General features: G+C 27.5%; 2 protein-coding genes across 3 annotated transcripts in view; both read right to left on the bottom strand.

Annotated features, from left to right (window-relative positions):
• Positions 1 to 3,970, bottom strand: part of LOC108690449 — a 34,401-nt gene extending 30,431 nt beyond the window's left edge. Inside the window, exon 1 of the mRNA XM_018197782.1 lies at positions 3,903 to 3,970. Within this exon, the coding sequence (XP_018053271.1) occupies positions 3,903 to 3,940 (38 nt within the window). The 5' untranslated portion in view covers positions 3,941 to 3,970. The remainder of the gene's footprint in view (positions 1 to 3,902) is intronic.
• Positions 3,971 to 15,548: 11,578 nt separating this feature from the next.
• The window catches only part of LOC108689994 (facilitated trehalose transporter Tret1), a 17,810-nt gene continuing 14,823 nt past the window's right edge, over positions 15,549 to 18,535 (bottom strand). The window contains exons 1-2 of one of the 2 annotated variants that reach the window (XM_018197062.1): positions 17,549 to 17,759; positions 15,549 to 17,029 (exon numbers count right to left, since the gene is read on the bottom strand). In XM_018197062.1, the coding sequence (XP_018052551.1) occupies positions 15,578 to 17,029; positions 17,549 to 17,599 (1,503 nt within the window). In that variant the 5' untranslated portion in view covers positions 17,600 to 17,759 and the 3' untranslated portion in view covers positions 15,549 to 15,577. Of the gene's footprint in view, positions 17,030 to 17,548; positions 17,760 to 18,535 lie in introns of those variants that run through there. The other variant, XM_018197146.1, reaches the window with a different exon arrangement.

Here is an 18,535-nt window from a genome sequence, read left to right as displayed (position 1 = left end):
CAAAAAAGATTAAATAATCATTAAAAACAAGTAAAAATAGTAAGTAATGCATAATTGATATTGTAAAAAATTAATATATGCATGTTGTATATTTTTTCAGATATATTAATTAAATATAATAATGATATAAATACATATATACATATATGAATGGCAGGGGGATCGCCGTTTGCTTACATCACTTTTGCCGACAGTTTCGTTTTGTGCAAAAATTATTACCTCGATTGCCTACATGCACTTTTGCAGACAAATAAAAATGTTAGAAATTAAGTTGCCTACATGTATTATTGCCTACAACTTGCCTACATGTATTATTCTCTGTTTTAAAAATAGAAATTCTGTTTTTAAACACAAATTTTCTGCTTTAAAAACACGAATTCTCTTTACATAAAACCTTGCTATGAAAATACAAATTATTTTCTTACTTAACTTTAATTTTATATTTGTGCGCAATCAAGCTAGATAGAAGACAATAATACTTGTAGGGTAGGCAATAACACATGTAGGCAATAGTACATCTAGGTAAATGTGACTTCATTTCTGAAATTTTAATTTGTACAAAAATATTTGTAAACAATTGAGCTGTAAGCAATAATTTTGCCTAAACAAACTGTAGGCAGAAGTGATGTAGGCAAACGATAAAAGGCAATCGATTTGTTGGCAAAAGGAACCATTTCATATATATTAAAATTATAATAGTTAATTTCTATAAATTAAATATATATATATATATTGGTATACACCTAATTATACATATATATATGTATCTAATAATACATATTTTTGATAAATAATTAATAAAAGACCTTATAATTTCTTGCTCATAAAATCATATTTTCCTATACAATTTCGAGATATAATTAATAAGGCACGAATTCTAACTAAAACCAATTTAGATTTATTATCGGAATTAAAAAAAATCAATTTTAAAAAATCAATAAAAACTGGAGGAGTAAGAAGTTCATGTACATATTAATTTTTTATAAAATTTGATTTATTATTATTTTTTACATAAAAAATATTCAAATTGGTAAATTATATAAAATTTATTATTCACATAAATTTCAAAGAAAAGATTTTGGAAAAGAACATTGCTGTTCGCTATTACTTAATTGTGTTGAAAATGTAAATATTATTAAGAAAAAACACACTAAAAATATCGGATACTTTAGTATGGAAAATATATGCTTTTAATATGAAAAATACATGCTTATTCATAAATCATACAGATAATGTTTTAATGCTACGTGCGAAACCAGTTTATAATTCAAGTTCCGTTGGGTTTTATATCACTTTTATTATTAAATTAATGAAATATATTTATGAGTGTTGGAATATACGCGCCTTATTAATTCTTACAGTTAAAGGCACACTCACGCAGTAAAGCTACACTCACTTCTCATAATGTAATATTTGCATCTGTATGTATAATTAAAAAACATTATTCATCTCAAATTTATTATAATCTTCCACATATACAGAGCACTCTGAAAAATATTTGAGTCTGAATACAAACACGGCGCATTCGATTAGGAAATTCCTAGTCATTAATGACAGCGAATGTATAATTATTGCACAGTTACAAGTGTATGAGCTGTCCGACTTGGCGTGCACTGTACTTCATACAAACAGTTACTACAGTTTCGACATTCGTCATATTTTACCTGTGCGGCTGGTACTGTTATCTATTACTAGTTATCTGACTAGAGAAACTATAAACACGAAATACATGTGTAACGAAATACACATTCCTCCTCTGAGATTTTTGTTGTTCTTTCATCTTGTGATCGCAATTAATGCGTACAACAATATTATCCTCAAGCATAATCTACAATGTGCTCTTTGTTTCCTATTTCTGCTTTTGTTTCTTTTTGACCAAAAAAAAGAGACAAAAAGCAAGATAAATAAGGTTTGAGACTAATGATCACATTTGTACGTTCTTGTCGTTTTTTAAACAACTTTTGTTTTTTTAAACAAATTTTTTAGTTAATTGGCTATAGAAGAGATTCAAAACCTCTTTGTCCTGCAATCAATTAAGGATGATGGTACACAAAGAAACTTAAACAGTAAAACCTAAACAGCAAGCAATAATTACAAATTAATAATTAATTAGCTAAGCACAGTAGAGACTGTAAAGTCGTAAACAGTAGCAAATCCAATATGTTTACGACTTATTGCTTAATTTGTTTTTTATATATAGAATTATTATATCTGAAAAATCACACAAGATATATATTTACATTTTAAAAAACAATAATAAATCCGGAGACGGAAAAAAGTGATATAATTATTTTAAGCATTAAATGTAGATGTTTAATAAAATTCCTAGAACATAATTTTTATTAACAATTCTGATTAATTTTATAAATATACAATTTTAATTAATGATACGAAGTTTTACCTTAAAAATAGTATTGCTGGTAATTTTATTTGTGTGAAAACACAGAGAAAAAAATTTTTTTGGATTTAATAAATTTTATTGTATCCAAATAAATTTATTATTTAGAATAGTCTAAACAAACTAATGTTTGAATCAATAAGTGCAATTGTTTGAATTTGAAACAATGTATATCTTTGTCTTAAATACATTATTTATTTATTTGAACAGACAATGTCTAGCTTTGGCATTCGCGTGATGAAACTATACGGCACAAACATAATTAATATAACACATAATGTTGCTCGTTTAATTTCATTGTTCATGTTATACGTATAAGCCATTATTTTCGTAATTTCGACCAAAAAATGTAATGGTTATTCTAAGAAAACAATTATTTACATGAAACAACCTCTATCAATATATTATGTCATTTTCAAATAAATAATTTATTTCATTATTTGTATTCATCGTAGCCAAATAATATATTATTTGAGTGAAAGATATTACTTCAAATAATAATGTTATTTCTGTCAATAGCGATTTCTTGAATGAAATAAAATTTTTATTCAAACAAATATTTTGTATAAGCATATGTTGTTTTATAATGAAACAAATTTTAACAAATAAATATTAATATAAAACCAAAGAAACCTTTTTCTTTTTAATATGATTCTAATTGAAAAATGTGTCTTATGAGAAAAACGGACAAATGTAATATAATTTGTAACGATCATGAGGAAAGTATCTAATACAAAAAAATATTTAATACATCTACGGAAGCATTGCGTAAAGCATAACATGTTTTCCACTTGGCAAAAAAAAAAAAGAAGCTTATATTTTTTGCATTCAGAATTTTCTCTTTTTCTCTTCAATACTTGCATATATATTCTTTAAAAAACTCTTAGAGTGAATTATCATTCTAAAGAGTAAAGAGTCTCACTCTTAAAGTTTGAAAATTGAGCCACTCTTTTTCAAGACTAACTTAATTTCCACTCTCTCTAGAAATAGATTCCATTCTAAAGAATTTAAAGAGTATTTATCTTGTGCAAAAATTTTTGGGAATCAAACAACGCGAACAAGAGTTAAACATAATACCACAGCTTTCGTGTAAACTTCGAAGTGGAGCACATTTACGAACGCACGCAAGTTTCGCGATCCATCATTCGTCGAGCGGCTTCTTGCGCGCGGATCGCTTTATTGTGGAAAAGTTTCGTCAAGGCCTTATCGTACATGGCCGGGATTATGTTGCAATGTTCAAGCCCGATTTTATTTAGCTCGCCCGACCATATTGCTTCAAAATTGACTAATCGACTTCGTGAGCGGCCATACGAACGAAAACAAATTTTCGATTCGTGTGGTATGCGGTATTCACGTACTCGCAAAAATGTGGTCGCGCGACTTGCGGTTCGGGACGGGATGCGATTCTAACGAAAGGAACAAGACTTGAAATTGGACAAACACGTTTCGACATCGAGCAAAAAAATAAGTAGATATATTAAAATGAGGAAATCTCGCAACTTACCTGGCAGGATCCACGTTCGGCATGTCCCCGTAGTTCATAGTGCCTACGTCAGCGTAGTCTGCGAGTGCACGCGCACTTGACTGTCACTAAGGACAGGTGAGAAAGAGAAAGAGAAAGAGAGAAAAGAAACGGTCGCGTGCCGACTGCGAGAGCTCCGAAAAGATGACAGACCGCAACAGCCGGGTGAAAGAGAGAGAAACAAACAGATCAATTCGCAACTCGTCGCTTATACCTCTGCGTGAGAAACGCTCCGAAAAATATGAGAACAAGGGTGAAAATCACGATTGTCGTTCACAAGAAATGCCGTATGAAGCTGGACGAGCGTGGTATCACACTTATACGGAGCATCGCCGATCGGAACTGGCAGGAACTGCAGCGGCAGCGGCGCCGTACCTCTCGCCCCTCCCAATTTCTCTTTCTCTCTCTCTCTCTCTCTCCGTTTCATCAGCCGCGCGGCTCGCGCGCCAAGTCCGACGAACTCTGATAAGGATTCCGGTCCCGTGTCTTTATCACGCCACGCCACACCACGCGTTGCATTCACGCGTTAATGAGCTGGACGAGATGGACGATGCACACGGAACTCACACTCTCCAGTCTCCCGGCTCGAGACAGATCACGCAGCCAAACGGTGACAACGGTGGCAGTGGCGGCAGTGACGGCACCTGCACCCCGCACCGCGCGACCAGCTGGTCGTATCTCCCACCACCGCTCTCATGTCGGACCACAATCCGCGAGTGCGATTGGCTGTCGAGAAACCACGCGAGCTCCTCGTTTCCTCTCCGTCGGCATCGATGCCTTTTTCGCCCCTTTTCCACGTACAAGCTCAATTCATGTCATATTATCAGTAATTATATCAGTACGGCAACCATCAACGAATGGGTTCACGTTGGATCGACAGAACGATATTTAGCTGTAATTGATATATTGATATTCACGCTAATCGTTATTGACGTGAGCCGGCATCGATAATAATTAAAGTAACAGAGGTGAAGTAATCGATCGATATATGATCTTGGCACGATCTCGATATGATACTTGTAATAATACTTAATAAATAACAATAACATCCCAGAAAACAAGAGTCCAAATTCAAGACATAAGACAGCTTATAAGACGTCTGAAAGACATCTTTGCAGACATTTTTTGGGACAAACTGTCTAAAAGATATCTAATACCCATTTCTATCAATGTACAAGAGTTTAATTCTAATCTTTTGGTTCAACGGACTTTTCATCTTTTTCTCATTCTAAAAATTAGAAAAAATGAAGAGCATTACACTGAGATTAAAATTGATCTACATTGATAGAAACAGATATAAACAGAGTCTTTTATCCTGATTTTGGACTTCGTGAGATTACATCAATTATAATTTTTCTTTCAATAATATAATATATATAATATGTATAATATAACACACATTATGTAACAATTACATTGTTGAATAGAAAATTATTATCCAGCAAATACTAACAACAATAATATAACTGCCCAATTTTACAATTTTCCACTCAACAGTACGTTACTGTAATTTAACATATAATAATTGCATAACATGTAATAATTATATTTTTGAGAGAACTGAAGTCATATTATTGCAATTTTAGTTAGGGTTTGCTGGATAATATTATATTACTATTACAATAGTTTACTGGGTATATCAACTATTATAAATAAATCGTCTATATTCACTACCGCCATTATTATAAAAAATAAAAATTTATAATTCTTTTAATATAAAACCGTATTCTCTTTTAATATGAAACTTTCATTTTTTTTTAAATATGTATAAAATTTGTGAAGAATTCTCCCCTATTTATCATAACAAAAATCTGTGCGTTTATAGTTTACGTAATTTTTTTATTCGCTTTTTTTATTACTTTTTTCCGTGTTTCTTCAATTATTTTTGTAATAGTAAAACAACTTGAACTTAAAACTTATCTAATTTCTCACCTAATTTATTCTATTTATGGAGATGCTGAAATAAATTAAGCGAGATAAAATCTTTATTTCAATTATCATAAAAACATCTCTTCTACATAGAATATTTGTAAATAAACGAAAAAAAAAAATTTTAACTCTAACATTAAAGTTATTATTTGAATATAATAAGACTCAAATAAAAAAATTAATTAAAAATGACAAAAAGAAAAAAATAAATTAAAAATGACAAAAATCATAAAAAGAAAATCCCTTAGGAATTTTTTTTACTCTACTCTTAAACATCACAGTTATCTTTAATTTGGTCTATAATTAATTTTTTAATCTTTTGAAATTTCTAGCAATTTGAATGAAATTTTAACTTTTTAAAAATTAGCAGCATCGGAAATCGTTATCTTTTAACACGTATGCTCCACAAACAAATAATAATAACTATAATAATAATTACATAAATGAGCCTTATTTAATAAAAGTTCACTGTTTCTAGAAAAATATATTATTTATATTTAAAGAAATCGATTTATTTATTATTTTTCCATAGCTAGAAAATTGCATATAATATTACGATATATTATAATAATCAAAATAATATATGCTAATTAAACTTTGCAGCGAATTATTATAAAAATGTCTCGTACACCCTTTGTCACAAGTATTTGTTGCATTAAACATACGTGTTGCTGCTGATTGCAATTCTTTTTTTATGACACATCTTTTAAGCATATACTCTAGACGTAAAGCGCATTTTTAAGTAATAAATTTAAAAGTGGGTTTTATTTAGTACTGGGCCTTATTCGACTTAAGACCTTATTAAATTAGTTTCATATACAAACGTTTAATTTTATATTAGATCCATGCATCAATTTGATAAATCTAAATCCGGTATCTATCAATGCTATTATATACTATAAATGGAATATTATTATTATTATTATTATTATTAAAATGAATGCTTCTACAGCATGGAATATTTTAACAATATTACAACATTTGAGCTGTAATGAAACATTGAAACAAATATTCTTTATTATATTTGATTGACCTACTAATTTTGGTTAGTCGCTATAAATGTAGCGTGATTCGTGCTTTACAACGCGTCATCAGACATGACTTGAGAGTACGAGATGTCCTCATCCAATTGACACAAACTAAAAGCAACATAACATCGATGTCATAATTTTGCACTCAACATAACAATTACATTGTTAAAGGCGAAATTATAACATTATTGCGTTACTTTGATGTTGATTGGGTATATAATATAGAATATTTTAATAATGTTGTAACAAAATGTTATAACGTTCCTACGATGTAGCTAAAATAATCTAATAGTGCTTTAAAATTGCTACTATAGATATTTTATAGGTATTCTGTCCTGTACGAATTACGTAAGATGTATACTAATATTAAATCGATTACTAAATCGATCGTAGGCGACATTTATAATTAGTAATAATAATTTTAGAAATAAATGTGACATTGATTGATTTGATGATGCAACAATATATCTTATATATTTTATTGATCCCTTAATATTTTACACATGAAATATTCGCTATTGCGTACTTCTTATCAAACATGATATTATAATAGCAAGTAAAATTTTATTTTGAAATTTTTATTTGAGTTTTTTTATAAACAATAATTACTAGATGTATAAGATTTTATTAAAAATGTGAAATTTACGTAATATTTGTAATATCATTGATTATAAATACAATAAAAATAAAAAAAATAAAATTAGTAAAAACATCAACTGCGCAGCGTAAATACTGAAGCGATCGATATCTACATGTGTAATTATATTACTCTGAGAGTACAAACTCGCTAACTTTAATCACTTATAATGCTGAAATTATCGTGATTGATATTTTCATGTGTTAAAACTTTTGATTCTAATTAATCTTTAGAATATTTATAAATGTGTACTGTTACGTAAAATATCAAATAAATTGTTTTAACTGCGTATTTAATATTTTACGTAATAGTACATATTTGCAAACATGCTTCTATCACGAAATATAAAATTATGAAACCTTTTCTTTTAAATAATGTAATGTATCAAGATCTTATGCAAAAATTGATAAAAATATAATATTTTTATCACGATCAAAATGTAATCACCCAAGCAAAACAACAAATCAAAATAACATTAAAATGAATCGGAAATGATTAAAAAATGACTTTTAATAGTCATTTTGGAATCATTTTGATATCATTCTGATATTACAATGACTTGTTCTGCTTGGGCAGATCCTAGCTGAGATAATATTTTTCACAATAAATTATTTGCAATCTTTAAAGATAATTATTAGCATCAATATAATTAAATTATTTGTAAATTTGTGATATTACAATTTCAATTTCAGTTTGAGTTTCGTTTCAAGATCAAAAATTAAATCCACGCGCAATTTAAATAGAATTGAATATATATATATATATATAATTCACACAAAGATGTTATTATAAAAACATTAAGATTTAACTAAAAAACTAGAACTTTCCTAGAAATTTTATATAATTGAAATTGTAAAATATAATAAAATGAAATAGAAGGGTTCGAGGGAACAGGCGCTGTTTAAGTGCTAATTAAAAAAAAAAATCTCCCAATATTTACAGATTAATTTATTGAAGAGATGGAAGAGCGGTAATGGTAGACGCAAAAAATTACATACTCCTACGAACACAAAAAATGATTCACATCTTCCAATCATTTTTTGTGCATAGGAACACAAAGTATGTAATTTTTTTGCTTTGACATCAAAATGGCGTAGCTTGTTAGCAGAGTATTCAAATTTTTGAAATTGTAAATTTTTGTAGATTATTTTATTAGAAATATATATATATTATGCAAGATTTGCATTATTAATGTTATTTTAATAATATTTACATAAACTTGATACAAATAATAAATGAATAATGCACCTTGTTAATATTGATAAAATAAATGTTAATATTGTTAATATTGATAAAAAAAAAGAAGCCCGTAAAAAAAATATACATTTACAGTTTATAGCTGAATTTATTAGAATTAATAATTAGGCGCAATTAATTTTTTATCGTAGTGAAATTATTATTTTTTAGAAATAATTATATATTATGTAATACATTTGCATTAATATTATTTTAATAATATTTACCGGAAATATTATTAAATGATACAAATGTTGAATAGATAGCGCGCATTGTTAGTATTGAGTATTACAAAATATATGTAAAAAAAGAAGAGGTAAAAATATATTTGCAATTATGACTGCATTTTTTATAATTAGGTGAATTTTTTATAATTAATTTTTTATCACATTTGACGCAATAAAAGTGTTACTTTTTCTATATCATCTTCATATATTTTCCTATCTTCGTCTTATGTCGGAAAGAAATGATCATTTGACTTCCACTTCGGAATATCGTGATTATTACGTTGAAAGATCAATGGTCATGTGATAGAAATATTATCATTCTTCTTTTGCAAGATTTTTTTCATGATCATTGGAAGTTTCCGTGTTTGAAGTTTCCGCATACGAGATATTAAAGAGCTGATTAATTGATTTGACGCGAAGGACGCTCTGTAGACAAGGTTACAACCTTCAGTATTCAACTTAAACTTTTTATCTCAATCTTCTTATTTATTTTTCATTTCTCCTAAAAAAAAAGATAAATAAATTTATTGACCATCTATTTCCTTCTTTTTTTTCTTTTTAATGCAAAATAATTTTGTAATGCGCATCTCTTATCACTGTAATCATGATAAGTATCGACAACAACACAATTTAATAAAAAATTAATAAGTTTATTTTAAGACTGATTTATATATTTATAAATCAACTTTATAATACCATAGAAACACTATGTCCATATAGATGTCAAACAATGATAGTAATTAAATATGTCACCTAAAATGTATTAGTTTTTATTATATAGTTAATAGTTGATTTTTACACAAAAAACTAGAAAATTAAAACAATATCAATTTAATGTCATATTGATTGTTTATTGACTGAATTTATGTCATTTTTCATCATTTATTCAATCAATGTCATTGATATTATTTAGATTTTCTTATTCTCTTTGGATCATTCAATACACAATAATAGCAGCTGTATACAGAATATAAAATAAAAATAAATGCAGCATGAAAATACGTATTATATGAATTTTGAAAGGAACTGTTTTAGGTATATAAAAATAAAAGTTAGCGTGAAAATACATATGTATGTAATCACTTCTTTTAAGTTTTGACTTAGTTAATTACACTCTATGTACGCTTTTAATAAATTTTGTTTTTCTTTGTAATTTTTTTTCTTTCTCTATATCTCTATATTTCTATTTCTTTTTTAAGGAAACACATACACCTATAAACTCAAAATGGAGTCTAACTTTGTGAATTTTTTGTAGAAAAACGGAAAGAGTCAAAGAAATCGTATTTTTGTATTTTTCTCTCTTTATCAATTCAATTTTATTAAAAATTAATTAAAAATGATGACGTTATTAATATTCTTGTAAAATTTGTTTTAAAAATCATGATTTTCGATGAAAATCATGATTTTCTGCTGTCACAAAATTTATCTGAAAACAAAACGAGTTTTATAAAGTTGAAACATCAATCTATTTCTTATTATAGTCGAATTTTTTGAAATATTGTTTTTAAACAAAATGGCTGCTAGTCAAATATCGATTTTGCGCAAAAAATTTTGTTGATTATTTAATTTCGAAAAAAAACGAAGCATTATTAAAAAAAAATCTACGTCACATGGATTAACTTTTAACTTAGTAAACTTGCAAGTTGTTTAATCAAGCCATCTTCAAGATGAAGTGGTTAGGCGTTTTGAAAATCATGTTTCGGCGTTTAAAGTTCTATATTTTATTTACACTACGAAAACGTTAAACGTCTAAACGACAATTATTGTTACCAAACTGATTGTTCGAGTTATACAGCTCGAAGACTCGCTGAATATATTAAATATATTAAAAATGTTTTTCGTTTTTAATATATTAAAACGAAAAACCTTTCTTTATATCTGTAGAATTTTGAAAGGTCCTGTTTTAGATATACGTTCATCTGTTTAGTGAACTCAGCACTTGACTATTTATACTTAATCATGTGTAATTTTTTCAGTTTTTTTTTGGATCGATTTATAACTTACTTTCCAGTAACAGTCTTAATTTTCTTCAAGCTATCTAAAAAAGACATAAGACATCTTAAAAACATCTTTAAGACGTCTTATGATTTTGGACTTTTTGTTATCTGAAATATCAAACTTTAAAAATATGTAAGAAAAAAAATCGATTTTTTTAATCTTTTTCGGTGTATATGTTCCCTTAAAACAGAAAGTGTGACATAATGTAGCCAAAAATACCAATATTTTAAGTTTGGAACATGTTCGTATGCGTAGGTGTAGCCACTTGACATCTGTTATACCAGCATATCACATGTTCGCATGCAACGCTTTAAATTGTTGTAATAACGCCGTGATGAACATTGGAAAAGCACTGATTTTAGAATATTACGTTCCAGAAAATAAGCTTTATTAATACAGAAAATCATTTTTAATTCCAGTATGAACGATATTTCGAAAAAAAAATTATCAATACTATATATATATACAATTTTTCTTAATAATAATTTTCCTTATCCGATATCTTATTATTTCTCGGTTGAAATCTCGATCAAAGTAACAGTCTGTTTAATTGATTAAATATAAATATTCTTTTATATGGATATATAAAAGATCTAAATATCCTTTCAATTTTGTTTTTAAAAAGAATTAGAAATGCTTTTAATTTTTTCTGAATAAAAATGCATCATTTTTAAATACGTTTTCGAATGTATTTTATTCAGACACCCGCGTATATCTGCTAAATTATTTGTAATTCAAAAGCATAAATAACAGTGTTTGACGAGTGATATTTAAATCAATCTATCAACATAACTAAGTTCATACAGAGAACAGATTATATAAAATGTCTACTACATTATCAGAGATAAAATTTAGTGCATTAATATCGACACAAAATTTTAACAATAATCTAAGCTCATATTCATAACGATATTTTATTAATATTGCACTTCTATTTCTGAAATTTTATAATATTGTATATACATGTGAATTATATATGTTAAGACTGCATTCAGGAAGTGCGCTATCAGTGCACGAAGAAAAATATTTAATTGAATTAACTGGAATTCTGATGGAAAATGAACGATCCAAAATTTTGATCAAGTCTATTAAATTTCTGGTTAATTCTGATAGATTTAACCAAGAAAGTTCTGAATGTTAATTATTTGAACTAGAATTCCAGAAATTTTAATCAGAAATCTAGTAGATTTAATCAAAATTCTGGATCGTTTATCTTCCACCAAAATTCTAATCAATTGAACCAAACATTTTCCGTGTGCTATTGTCTCTCTCTCTCTCTCTCTCTCTCTCTCTCTCTCTCTCTCTCTCTCTCTCTCTTTTTCTCTTATTCTATCTTCATCGTTTATTAGATTTAAAATAAGGATAAACTGATACAATGATGCTAGCGCGCTCTCCACATGCCTAAATGTACATTAATATAATAAGTATGTTCTAAATACTTAAAATTTATTAATTAATAAAATTAATATAGTAAAAAAAATTGAACTATGTTTAACATAATTTCACACAGCAAATAATAAAAAATTAGAAAATCTTGTGTTTTGTAACTGTTTAACCTTTTCATCTAATTTCTTTTTAGAAAAGAGGAATAGGTTTTTAATTATTTTTAACGAATTTTAGCTAAATAAAAATAAGAATAGGATCACAAAATTTATAAAAAACCAAAGTAACAAATTCAACATGTGGTTGATATAAAAGATTAAAATAGATTTTCAAAATAATAATAAATGGATTATTTTGAAATTTTTGAAGATGCTTATTATTAATACACTGAGAAAAAAATTTAAATATTCAAAAGCAAATGTTATTTGGAAAAGTTTCTTTGATATTTATTAATTATTAAAAAAATTTGACTGTAATGGAATATATATTTCTATGAAATATATCTTATTTTTTTCATGAATTGTAAAAAATAGATTGTTTATTTGCTAAAAATAAAATTTTATTTCGCTGTTTTTAAATGAGAATTTATTTTTATGAAATAAGCGTTATAATTTAAAAATAAATTTTAAGCATAATTTTGTCTTTTTTTAGCATACAAATATAAAATAAAATATAACAAAATTTACAACGAGGGGAAGGGAGGGAAATTCAATATGCAAGAAATAAAATATCTTTATCTATGAATAGAAGTTTATATATATGTATCTATATATTATATATATAAACAAAAAAATGCATATTTATAAAAACTATAGGTATATAGAGTTCATCTAGTAGAGTTCAAAAAATTTCAATAACTTTTATAAGATAAAGCTTTTATATTCTTTATTTTATAACTTTTGCCTTCAGAAATTTTTCTTTTTATTTATATTTACAAAATTCATTGAAATAAATATTTGTTAAGGCTGAAAAGTATAGACTTCTGTAAAAAAAAAAATAAGAAATATTGCATAAGAAATTAAATTATGATAAAAATAAGATAAAGAAGAAACTGCAGTAGAAACAATTTTTTTTATTGCGAGGCTCGCAATAGCGCAGGAGGCGTCTTTCCCCTATAATATATAATATCAGAGCAAATTAGATTTGTTTTGATGGTCAACAATAATTTATTACAGTGAGCAAATAAATATCACATATACTACGGTAATAATAACGCCAACATAAACAGTATAATCTATAGATAATCTATAAGAAACTTCATACAAATTTACCAAAGAGTCAGTCTGAAAGTATAATGTAATTAAATGTAAATATATAATAGATGTCATTAAAATATGGCATCACTATCCTGAGCAGCGGACTAAACTGAATCGAAAAGTCTTTTATCATTTTCGCAATGGTTAACGAGATATTATTTATTAAATATTGATCGCTAAATATTGATTTTCAATAATTTTTATTCAGATACTTTAAATTCAAATACTTTAAACTCATTAACTTTATAGAAAAAAACAGCAAAAGATAAAAATGATTTATTTTCTACTTATAAAGTTCTGAGAATTTTTTTAGAATTTTTTTAGAATTTTTTAATACCGTATTTTCTCATAGTGATAAAAATAAAAAAATGCAGTATTAAAAAGTTGATAAAAAAATTCTGGAAAATTTCTTAAAGTTCTATGAAAGAAAATAAATATGAGAAGAAAATGATTTTTGTCTTTTGCAATTTTTCTGTATAATATTTGAGTAAAAAATTATTGAAAACTAATATTTAGCGATTTTTAATAATTAATATCTCGTTAACCATTGCGAAAATTACAAAATGGTACAGAACTTTTCGACTTAGTTTTAATCCACTCTACTTGCTCAGGATGGGTGGTACCGTATTTTAATGACATTCTATATTAAAAAAATATATTATCGTAATATCATAATATCATTGAATACTAATTATTCTTCTTTAAAATCAAAGAGCTGATTGACTAGTGATGTTTGTGAGCTATTTAAAAATTTTGGTTTCATAGCCTGTTCTTATCTTAAAACAATAAAATCTTGAGATGCTAATACACTTCTGTGATTGGCTTTGGCTTATAACATTTTAAGACTGTTTTAAATATACCTAAGACAATCTTAAATATAAAAATAATGTTAAGTATAAGAATCAATGAATACCAGCCTTAAAGCTGGTACAAGTATTAGAGGTATAATAAGATAACAATATTAATGTCAAATAGCATTTTACATTGAATTTCAATGTGTCACATTTCTAAAGAATATTTCTTTTTTAGGCTTTAAATATATAATGTAATTTTGAAAAAGGAGAAAAGTTAAAATAGTCACTACTTACTTATCAAAGTATTGAGTTAAATTAGTTAGAATAAAAGTTCATAAATGCTACAAACATCAAAATTCAAACAATTGTAACTTTGTTAAAATGAATAAAATTTTAATTTGAAGAAGAGTTTTAAAGCGTAAAATCTCTATTTTTGAAAAGCCTAAATCTTTTGAGTTTTGTCAATTTGATAATTTTTTACATGTAAGAGTCTACTAACTGAAGAAAATGGGAAATTTTTTTTCACTTTGTGGGTCTGTTATATATCCAAAAAAATTTTTTTTGAAAATTTTCGATTTTTTAACATAAAAGTTTAAAGTTTTCCTTGAAAAATTATTTTTTAAATATATTTAAAAAATTTTTTTGTTATTAAATTATCGCGAATTAAATAAAAGGAGTATTTTGATTTTAATTGTTCATAATTCCGTTAAAAACTATCATACTGCAATTTAAAAAACAGATTCTTAAAACTGAAACTTTGATCTATCGAATAGTATAATTGCTAAGTTTTCTTAAAAGCGTATAAATATGATGCAAATGAAGTAACGCTACGAACTTTTGTTCTGATTCATTAAAATATATTTTCAATTAATAAATCATCTATGGGAGAGTTACGAAAATAATATTATGATAATAAAATGACAATATAGCATATGTAAATATTAAATATGTAAATATTAAATAACATTACAATCATTCTTAAATATAGAATATAACATTCACACGCTATAATATTATGTACTTGATATGATTTACTCAACTTAAAATATATTAATTTTAAGTACTGTAACTTATTATATGTACAACTTTATTCTATACAAAACAATGTAGTTTAATATGTACAATTTATATTTTCCTGCTTGTCAAAGTTTCTAGTCAATTCTTGATCAACCATTCAACTCCCTTTGTATTTGGTCCAATGTTTTACCCTTTGTTTCCGGAACTAAAAAGTAAACAAATAGAGTGCCAACGGCGCTAAATAAGGAGAATATCCAGAAAGTGCCATAGGATTGTACAGCTTCCTTCATGTCAGAATAAAATTTGGTGACTATAAAAGCCATAAGCCAATTGAATAGACAGGCGCTGCTCCCAGCAATTCCTTTCACCTCTGGCGCAAAGATCTCTGGCATCATCATCCACGGGATCGGTCCAAAACCCACGGAAAATACTATAAGGAAGGTGCACAGCGGAATAAGTGCAAACCATGTAATATTATTGAAAGCCGTGGTATGATCAAGACAATAAAAATAAACCCCAAGAAGCAGAGTCATCAGGAACATTACTGTGATTGATATTAGAAGCAGGAGCCTCCTGCCCAGTTTATCAACAACAAGAGTACCAAAAAAAACTGATACTACTTGCACTGTTCCCACAATGATGGTAGCTATGTTGGGTGAAATAGCGTCTCCGGCTTCGGAAAAGATATCCGAAGAATAAAAAATGATAGAATTCACGCCACTCATTTGTTGGAAGAGCATCAATCCGTAAGCAATGATAAAGCCTTTTTTGGCGGCCCGAGATTTGATTGAATCAAAAAATGATCCACCACTGGTTTCTTCAAGCGCTTCACGATGCGCCTGCAACTCGGCTTCGATATTATATTCATCGCCACGAAACTTGATCAAACTTTTCCTAGCGGCCTCTTCATTACCTTTCTTCAAATAATACACTGGAGTCTCTGGCATGAAGAAAAATATCCCGAAGAAAATCAGCGGCATCACCGCGCAAATGATCGATAGAGTCCTCATATTGTCGATAATGGCTCCAAAAACGTATGAGGCCAGGATACCTACTGTGAGCATCAATTGGAAGTAGGAGCCAAGCGTACCACGGATCTCACTCTCAGCTATCTCTGCCGTATATAAGGGAGCAGCTACGCAGAAGGCTCCACCACTGAGGCCGGTAATAAATCTACCAAAGTAGAACATAAGTACTGAATTTGAAAAGATAATCAGAAGCCAACCAATAGTGAATGGAACTACCATGATTAACATGGCAGTTTTTCTTCCAATTAAATCCGCTATTATGCCGATGGGAATGCACATCGCACCTGCTCCAAGAGTAGCAAGTGATCCTATCCAGGAAAATTCAATGATGGATATTTTTATGTCATAATTTTTTGCCAGATTGACACCATTTTCACCGGCAGGCGATGTCCAACCGAGCACCATACCAGCAGCAAGAGCGCCAAGCGTTGCTGCTATGCCTGCCAGATATTGTGGGAGCCTCTTAGCCCGACCAAGGCTATCAGTAGAAACCAAAGTCTGTTGTGAAATACCAATCTTTTCAACGGACATGATTTGACCACTTGCTGACAAAAGTGGTGTCCTTTCGTCGGTCTGAAAAAAAAGTAATCATAATTAAAATAAGTTTAATATATTTAATTATTGAATTAATATAATTTTTCATTAAATCTCTTGTGAAATATATAGTTTTAATAATTTGAAGTACAAAATAATTTTAAAAAATAATATTCTTCATATACATCTTAAACAAAAAACATTATTTTTTTATATAAAAACTATAAACCACTTAAACAGAATATTCTGCAAACAAAAAATATATAATAGTTTCTATTTGAGAATGACATTCCTTTATTTGAATTAAACCTAACAGATTTAACAGAAATTGTTATTTAACTATTTTATTTTTAATATCTTTCCTTTTTTCTATTTCTTTATAATTATTATTTTTATCTACTTTTTATGCTTTGAAAATAAAATTATAATACAAGTTAATGAAAGAAAAAAAAATGTTATATCATCGTATCATCAGCATTTTAATAAGAACATCAGTTAAGACAAAGTGTATGAAAGAATGAATATTCTTGAAGAAATATATTGCGATGTATTACATACGGTCGACATTGCTGCCGTATTATCGGCATCCCACACAAATTCCGTTGTCATTTTGAAATACTTTCAATCTATTCTAATCTTACAAAGAAACGCAACAGTCACATATCAATTTTGCATTCCACCTCGTGTGATAGTTTCAATTACAGTTTTGAGTTTACAGGTATGCGCGTGTGACACCGAACTCAATATTATTCACCATCTCCGAGGCGCAGTTCAGAGGATCTTTAATTGCACCTTCTGCACTCAACTCTCTCACTCTTTCTTTTCACAACGGTTAAATGTATATATATCTATCTCTTTACAGTCGTAAAAAGTGCTCAGAAATGGAAATAAAAACATCGATATAGCTATCGATGATTATCGATTGTTTTATTAGTATTGCAAAAATGAAACTTCGATTATGTATGTATATATAATACATTTATTAAAAATAAAATTTTAATTTTATGAATTTTTTTAGAAATTATAAATAAATAAAATAAATAAATAAATTTTTTTTAAAAATCAAGCAACAAACTTCTAATAATTATCGATGATTGCAACTATCGATAGTTTTCCATCTCATAATATTTATGCAGTGAGAAATGATAATAGAATCGACATCAATTCGACATTTCGATTTCATTGTCATTTCTCACTGGTACTTAACATTTACTGGCAAAAAAAAATTAATTATTGCACCATAGAAATGTCAAGATTACCAACTATGATATTTTTCATTTTCTTTTGTAAATACAAGTTTGTATCGAGAGAATGCAATAATTTTTATATTAATTTTTCGTATAGATTACTTTTAATCATATTTAAAAATCTTCTTCGGAATTTTTAAAGTATACGGACAATAAAGTATACAGAATAAGACAATTTGGACTAAATAAAAAATGGAAAAAAAAGTTTTGTTATAAGATTTTTGATATCGTAATAATATATGCTTTATAATCTTTATATATAAGTTTTACTTTGTGTACACGCACACACGCACACACA

Source organism: Atta colombica, unplaced genomic scaffold, assembly GCF_001594045.1.
Source record: "Atta colombica isolate Treedump-2 unplaced genomic scaffold, Acol1.0 scaffold1, whole genome shotgun sequence".
NCBI lineage: Eukaryota > Metazoa > Arthropoda > Insecta > Hymenoptera > Formicidae > Atta > Atta colombica.
The sequence above is the reverse complement of the archived record's forward strand: the minus strand, read 5'-3'. Positions and strand labels throughout refer to the sequence as shown.